Source organism: Herpailurus yagouaroundi, unplaced genomic scaffold, assembly GCF_014898765.1.
Source record: "Herpailurus yagouaroundi ecotype Mexico unplaced genomic scaffold, PumYag 220, whole genome shotgun sequence".
Classification (NCBI taxonomy): domain Eukaryota; kingdom Metazoa; phylum Chordata; class Mammalia; order Carnivora; family Felidae; genus Herpailurus; species Herpailurus yagouaroundi.
The window spans coordinates 4,853,369-4,861,225 of NW_024412451.1; the positions used below are offsets into that span (position 1 = coordinate 4,853,369).

A 7,857-nucleotide genomic window follows, 5' to 3' on the forward strand; every position below is an offset into this window, starting at 1 on the left:
CGGGTTTTATTTAGATACAGGGGCTCATGAAGAGTTCCCCTCTAACTGTACTGCAGTGGGAGTATATAATAGGACTCGTTGAGGGCACTTTTATTTTGGAGTTAAATCCCCTGCTGTATTAGACTTTTAATCCTCTAAATAAACAAGGTCTCCTGGGTTTATATGGTGTGAGTTTCTAGTAATCACCGGGTCAGGTTTAGGAAGGATACGTTAGATTCAGGTGAATAATTTCATAAAGCTCTATAGTCTTTATCTACTGATAGGTTTACAGCGAGAAAAGTCTTTTTTATGTATGATTGTTAGGGGAGTCCATCCCATTTTCCCGTTGTTCAAATAATCCTATGCCCATTGAGTCCTATTATTATCCCCACAGAATAAGAAGCAAAAAGATTGACCATACCTGTGCTATTGTGACAATATCTCTGAAGTGCCTCAAGTTGTCCAGCTTAGGCAAACATTTAAAGAAAATCAGAGCTAGAATTTAGTATCCATGAAGGTCTATTATTGAAACCTAATTTTTCTCCCTAGTAACCCTCATTTCCAGAGATGGCCAAATCCAGCCTAATTCGCTTGTAAAACACATCTAGTTTGATAAACTTGGCCTAATTATTCAGATAAGCTCAGCAAGAATAGCGATCGAGTATAAGGATCTTTTAATAATTTTTTTTTCAACGTTTATTTACTTTTGGGACAGAGAGAGAGCATGAACGGGGGAGGGGCAGAGAGAGAGGGAGACACAGAATCGGAAACAGGCTCCAGGCTCTGAGCCATCAGCCCAGAGCCCGACGCGGGGCTCGAACTCACGGACCGCGAGATCGTGACCTGGCTGAAGTCGGACGCTTAACCGACTGCGCCACCCAGGCGCCCCTATAAGGATCTTTTAAAGTTTGCTTTGCTGGAACCTTTCACAGGGAATCTCTAGATTGAACTTTTAGTAGCCTTTACAGTCCAGAAGCCAAGCCAAGCACTTGCCATCAGACATGGCTGCAATACCTGTGGAATTGGGTGAATTCCTCTTCACGAGGTCCCCAAGCTATCCTGAGGTTCCTACACCTGCCAGGAAGTGACATGTTTTACGCAACTGGTAAGGCTGCTGGGAACTCTGTGAGCAAGGTTTCAGGCCAACATTTCCAAGGGGCTTTATGGCTCCCTGTTTCATAAAGTCAACCTTAGTTTCTTAGAGCTGTATGGTCATGTCTGAGTCTACTCATGTCTCTCAAACAGGACATTCTGGTCAAAGCCTTGGTAAAATAACCGTATTTCCAATGGCATCCTGTTGCAAGCAGAACAGATCCTTACTGAACTTCTGCAAATGATTCTAATTGTTGTGAACAGATACTCACTGAGGGTCTTTGAATTGTAGAGGGTCTAGGTAGAGAGAAAAGTTAAATGCTCCAGTGTGTACACAAATGAATACTCTATCACATTTCCCTTTGTCATAGGTACCTTAAGAGAAAGTTCCCTTCATCTGGAAGAGCAAACCTTAAAGGACCGGCAATATTTCCAACAAGAGTCACAAAACTCGAACCTGTTCCTCACTTCATTTAGTCCACTGTTCCTAATTCTTGTCCAGTTTGAAGGCAGCTTCTCACCCATTTAAGTATTCATCTTGGAGATGTCAAATACCTCTCTTTGTCCTAAAAATCCTTTTGATTAATCTCCTTGAAGATGAGTATCAGAACCACAACTATAAATGACAAAATGTCAGAAATGGACATGTTCACCATATGATATGAGAGTTCATTATGATGCAGTTAGCAAGGTCATCCAGTGTTCAAAGACACATAATACTTTGATAGTCAGAGTACCAAAGGAAGACCCTGTACCAAAACATTAAAAGTTTAGAAATCACATATATACTTGAACAGTTCTAGAATTTACCCATGCAATACCATTATTTGTTGGAAAGTGGTTCCAGAGTAACTTAATATGCCAGAAAATGCCTAATTGGTAAAAAAAGACTTCATTTATGATTTAAATGCGGTAAAGTTTGCTAAAACCTCAGCAAGCTACAAAGCACATCCTAAATAGGATTACAGATCATTACAAATCGTCAAACTTTACATTATTTATTTAACCAGGATGGCAACAAGAGATCCCAAAGGCAAACATGTAAGGTCATACAGTTGTTAGCAAAACGTAGCTCCTTTAACACTGAGAAGTTTTAACTAAGTAATTAAAGACTTGATGAAAGAGGAACCCTAAAGCTTTGGGCTTTTTCCCAAAGAGAAAAAACTCTTTGTTTGCATTTTCTTATCAAGGGCAGACCAACAATCCAAGAAAACTTTGACTTTGAACAGAGAGAAAAGCAGAATTTCAACCTTATACCAGTGTACTTTTTTTTTTAAATGTTCATTTATTTTGAGAGAGAGAAAGAGAGACAGAGCATGAACAGGGGAGGGGCAGAGAGAAAGGGACACACAGGCTCCAGGCCCCAAGCTGTCAGCACAGAGCCACACATGGGGCTCGAACCCATGAACCGTGAGATCATGACGTGAGCCAAAGTCAGACACTCAACTGAGTGAAGCATCCAGACGCCCCCAACATGAGCTTATTTGACCTTTAATAAACCTAGATAGAATAAGTTTCATATTTAATGCTGATAACCCTAAAGACATGTATATCTTTTTTTTTCTTTTTTTCAACTTTTTTTTTTTTTTTTTTTTTTTGGACAGAGAGAGACAGAGCATGAATGGGCGAGGGGCAGAGAGAGAGGGAGACACAGAATCGGAAACAGGCTCCAGGCTCTGAGCCATCAGCCCAGAGCCCGACGCGGGGCTCGAACTCACGGACAGCGAGATCGTGACCTGGCTGAAGTCGGACGCCCAACCGACTGCGCCACCCAGGCGCCCCTAGACATGTATATCTTAATCAAATTAAATCAACAAACTTAAATTAGTTTAAACACCAAATAAGTTCCACCGGTATCCACTTACAAGATAATATGTTCCCCGTTGTCAATTTTTTAAACTTGGGACACTGGTGGGGAAACCTGAAGTGGGTGGTCCAAGGGGGTGCTCTTTGCTCCTTGACCTTGAGGGAGGAGCCGATGGTGCCTGAGGCACTGAGGGTGGTATAGAAGACAGTTGTGCAGGTCTCACCCAAGGTGGTGCAGAAACAGGAGGAAGGGGATAAGACTGAAGGGGTGAGGTTTGGCCAAGAAGCCTAAAGGTAGATAAAAGCCCAGAGAGCGGAGAGAGGGGGGTCTCCTGGTACTAAAGCCTGTCAACTTGAACAGATGAGCAGATGGCATGTTTTTTCCACCAAAGAAGAATTAGGCGGTCCGTGTCAGGCTGGAGAAGATAGGGAATTTCCCTAAAATGAATGGAGTTTCAGCAGCTGCTTGGGGATATTCCGTAAAGTCCCAGACCCGAGGGAGACTAATCACAATTACCTCCAATTGTAGCCGTTAACCCAGGAAATGAATGAGGGAGAAGCCCTCACACCAGTTAGGAGGAGGAACAGAGAGAAAGAGTCAGCGTCCCCTTGGCTGGAAATGGCCTGTGTTTCCTCCAACAGCCTGGATTCACTTAGAGGAGGCCTATCTAGACATCCAATATGTCAGGGGGGAGTTTACCAGCCAAATACACTTTGGCAAACACATTCTGCAAGAGGCCTTTGGGTCTGGGTCGTGATTTAGAGCTGTGAAGGCCTGGACCTAGGGTACCTCTGTCCATTTGCCCTGTTTACTGCAGAAGAGATCTAACTGCTAGATCCTACGGACGCCATGCAGTATTACAGGAGATCAATCCTTTCCTAAATTTTGCAATCCAAATTGTTTCCAGTGGGTTAAAAGACATCCCAGGGGAGACTCCTTGGAGACAGAGGAGGAGCTCCCATGCTTCTCCTAGAGAGAAAGCGTCTATTATCCTGACAACCGCCCCACCCCCCGGCTCCCTGGTGGTGTCCCAGGCACAGGAAACGTCAGAGGTTCCCGGTGCCAAAGCGACCCGACACAACCCTCAAACGAAATCGCTATGACCACCGACTAGCCGATTAAGGGCTCCTAAAAGAGGGATGTTAGCATCCCTTCGCTTCCCCCAGACTACAGATGGGTGTCTGACGTATGGACGAAATTTGCCTTGCTGAGAAGGACAGTCAACTGTCATTTAGAGCCCGTGGAAAACACTGGAAAAGTTTTGCAAGGGGGAATGACCCAATTTGGTAATTTAAGTAGCAGGTAGTAGAGGACACTGATTGAAAACAGTAAAGGCAGAAATCCACCATGATCTAAGTGACATTCCAACACGTAAGGTCTTCACAGCCAATTTCCCTAAGAAACGGTCCCCGGTTCAATGTTCTTTCAATCGAGTAGTGGTTCCACCAGCTCTCCGTGGGAGGTTCCGAGGCTGGAAGCAGCTAGACCAGAAATGTGGAGGGGATCACCTTAGACCAATGAGGAAGATACCTCACACGGGAGTCATAAGATTGGCAGCCGTGTTAGTCCACTTGGCTACTTGGACAGGTGGCTGTCCCATGCACAAGACAGACAACTTTGCCTGAGGACAGGAATAAAGAGAGGGCACCAAGTTTCTGGGTCTCATTACCACCCCACCCAGGGTAGTAACATCCAGCCAAAAGACAGGCTTTCTCCTCCCCATAAAGTAGACACGGGCTAGAGGATTGCAGCCTGAGCAATCCACATGAAAAGGGTTCCAGTAGGACCATACTTCGCGAAAAGCCCCTAAAATGAGAGTAAAGGAAGAAAAGACAAAGTACCTCAGGAGTGCCTGAGGAATGTCACTTATATCCCACCAGGGGGTGGGGAGTGCTAGCTTCTATTTTGCTCTCAGCCTGCCTTATGCTCCCTCAACACTAGGTCTGAGGGAGGAGGGGTCTGGACTTCAGGGTCCCTGGTTCTTACCCAGCTTCAGGTCCCAACAGCACCCCAGGACCCTGGCTCCGTTGGTCCTGGTTGCTTCCTGACCCCGCTGTTCCCCTTCAGCCTTTGCCTCTGCCCAGGCTCCCAGTACTGGCTGGGGATCCAGAAAAGACAAGAGCAAACCTGGCAGGAAGAGCTGGGAGGGGGCATCCTGTGAGAGGACGGGCCTGAGGGAAGAGATCTGGGTAGGGCTGGTCCTTCCCCACTCCTTGATTCCGGAATTACATCTCAGCCAGGTGGCCCTGTCGTGATGCAGGGACGCATGTTCCCAGGCTCTCCTTCTAGGACAGGAGAGCAGCCCCAGAGCTCTCCTCTCGGAAACCAAGAGTGAGGATCAGAGCAGAGGAAATGAGTCCGGTATTTAGACAACCAGATAAATCTTTATTTGTGCCACGGTACTGTGGCCTTTTCCTTCGGTACCTTCGGAACCTGCTCCTATGAAGGCTGACTCTTTGGGACCTAGCCCTATGGAAGACCCGCCTTGTCAGCGGAGAACCAGGTATTCATGGAATCGATCACCTTCCCAGGCCGAAAGCAAAGGACGCTGGGGGAGGGTGGGGTGCAAATAGCAGAACCAGATTAGGTCCTGAGTGAGGGACACTCCTCCCAGCCTCCCTATATTGGATCTTATTCTCGCAATGACCCCAACTTAGTCAGCAGAGGTAAGCCCCACCCCATCCCCAAGAGAACAACCTCTTCCATTTGGAGGGTGGACATCCCGCCCCTCGCTCCAAGCCCTGACTTCTTCAGTGGGCGACTCACACGGTGAGAATGCCGATGATCAGCACCACAAAGCCCCAGATCAGCAGCCCTATCAGACGGCCTCTCAGCCTATTCTCCAACTTCAGGTACTCTGCCCTCCCGACAGTTAGGGACAGGTCATGCCAGATCTCAGCCAGGGTTCCACTGGTTGATGACCGGGTTACAAACATTGAAGGCTGGGTTACAAAGGTTGAAGACTTGGACGTTGTCTCCACAATGATTCTTTGAGGCAACACTGACGGAAGAAAGGGAAAGAGCAGACCTGAGAGGGTCCCAAGAGCCCTTCGTGGCCCAGGCAAGCTATCTCCACGCCAACCTTCCCCAAACCTAGGCCTTCCAGGAGATAATCGGGACCCTAACTGCAGGAAGCATGGTCCAGGTGAGCAGTGGCCACGCCCAGGACAGGAAGCCACACCCCCATGGCCTGAATCCACATCCCACAGGGAAGTTTTAACCCGCAGGCCACGCCCTGAAGATGGCTGTACCCAAAACCCACGGAACTGAACCCCACACTTCTGTCGACTCCCCAGCACTGACCTGTGACTTCAAAATGGATGATCGTGGATGGGCCATGTCGCTCAGTGCCCAACTCGCAGCGGTAGGTACCTGCATCCTCTGGCCCCACGAGGGGCTTGGTCAGGGTGGGTCGTTTCCCCTTGTACACCAAGGTCTCAGAATTGCTCCCCCAAACCTAGACCCAAGTTCAAGAGATCACAGAGGCCTGGGGAATTCAGGCCTTAGGGAGAACAGAGGTGAGATCATCACGGGATCTCAGTGGGGAAGATGGGAATCCAGGGTGTACTGGTAAGGGCATGGGGTCCCCGGGGATCCGTGGAAGGCAAACCTGGTAGGTCATGGGTCATGGGGATTGTGGGAACAAGCTTGTGGATACAGGGGTCGGCGCTCACACAAGCCTAATGGACTTGGGGTTGAAAGTCCCACCCTGTAAAAGCTGTAGTTGGTCAGGCCTTCAGATAATTTATGCCAGTTGAGTTCACAGTCCAGGACCAAGTCTTCCTTTTCATGGACGTTGATTTGGCGCACTGGGGACGAGGGTTATGGTGGGGTGCTTCCTCATGGTTCCAGGCCCTCCATCCACTCCCTCCCACAGGGTCCAGGCCCTTCTTTGCTAACAGGCAGGCTTCAGTCTCCGCCCTGTCAAGACTCCATCTCTCCTCTGGCTCCGCCTCTCCTGCGCCAACCCCTCCCGTTGGCCCCAGCCTCTCACCTCCGCAATCTGTGGACTTTCGACAAAGGTAAAGGTGCTTTCTGCATATGTGACACCAGAGCAGAAGCTGCAACATCGTACCTGAGGGGAGAGATCAAGGCTCTATTTATCCTAACAGAGGAGGCTAAAAGGAGAGGGCAGGGTCAAGGGCTGGGGAGGGATCAGGCGCCTAATCCCTAGAGGTCAGCCCAAGGGGCGGGACTAGAAGGCAGACCTGCCGGAAGAGGGACCTAACCGGGCTCAGTGAGGAGCCCACATGGAATAGGACCAGGAAGTCCGCTGTGAGGAAGGACTACTGGGGACCAGGAACCTCTCAGACGTGGGGAAGGAAGAACCGTCGAGATCCAAAGCAGGAGGAGAAAGGCTGGGTATTCACGGGGCAAGGATGAGGGATAAAAAAACCATCTTCCATAATCTGGACTCACCACATTTGTTGGGACAGAAATCTGCCTCAGAAGGAAGAAAAAAAAAACGGCATCAGGTTTCTAAGCTAAAGGACATGAGAGAGGGGGAGAAGGAATAGGTGGGGGTTTGGGCTCTTGGGTTGGAGGGAGGAAGGGCCCGGGTGCCTGGAGGTCTGGGTCCAAGGGAGAGCGCGGTCGGGAGAGGTAAGGGGATGGACATAGAAAGCAGGGGCTGGGGACATAGACCCTGGGACTGGTGGCGGAAGGGGCTGTGGTCCCGTACAGAACCCATATTCCCTCACCCTCTCTTTGGAACCGAACGACGTAGCTCCGAAAGCTTTCTTTTTCCCGAGTCAACATCTCAGAGAACTCCTTCTCTAAAGTGTCATCTGGAAAAGCAGCAGGGTGACGTAAAGTGCTTCCCCTCCGCTCCCCACCCCAGGAGTGAGGTACAGGAAGTTTGTCTCTGTCTGAAGGGCATGCCAATTCCCGCTGGGGACTTCTCAGGGAGCGACAATGAAATTGAATGACCACTTAACCACGCCGGCCACTGAGCTAAGCGAGGGCTGGTGTCCAGGCAC

At 49.0% G+C, this 7,857-nt stretch overlaps 1 protein-coding gene across 5 annotated transcripts in view; it reads right to left on the reverse strand.

Moving 5' to 3' along the window:
• Positions 1 to 5,242: 5,242 nt before the first annotated feature.
• IZUMO1 (izumo sperm-oocyte fusion 1) overlaps positions 5,243 to 7,857 on the reverse strand; it is a 16,520-nt gene continuing 13,905 nt past the window's right edge. Inside the window, exons 3-9 of one of the 5 annotated variants that reach the window (XM_040457627.1) lie at positions 7,579 to 7,665; positions 7,298 to 7,318; positions 6,873 to 6,953; positions 6,587 to 6,687; positions 6,182 to 6,335; positions 5,645 to 5,879; positions 5,243 to 5,426 (exon numbers count right to left, since the gene is read on the reverse strand). In XM_040457627.1, coding sequence (XP_040313561.1) covers positions 5,348 to 5,426; positions 5,645 to 5,879; positions 6,182 to 6,335; positions 6,587 to 6,687; positions 6,873 to 6,953; positions 7,298 to 7,318; positions 7,579 to 7,665 — 758 coding nt within the window. In that variant the 3' untranslated portion in view covers positions 5,243 to 5,347. The remainder of the gene's footprint in view (positions 5,427 to 5,644; positions 5,880 to 6,181; positions 6,336 to 6,586; positions 6,688 to 6,872; positions 6,954 to 7,297; positions 7,319 to 7,578; positions 7,666 to 7,857) is intronic. The other 4 variants (XM_040457629.1, XM_040457626.1, XM_040457617.1 and 1 more) reach the window with 4 other exon arrangements.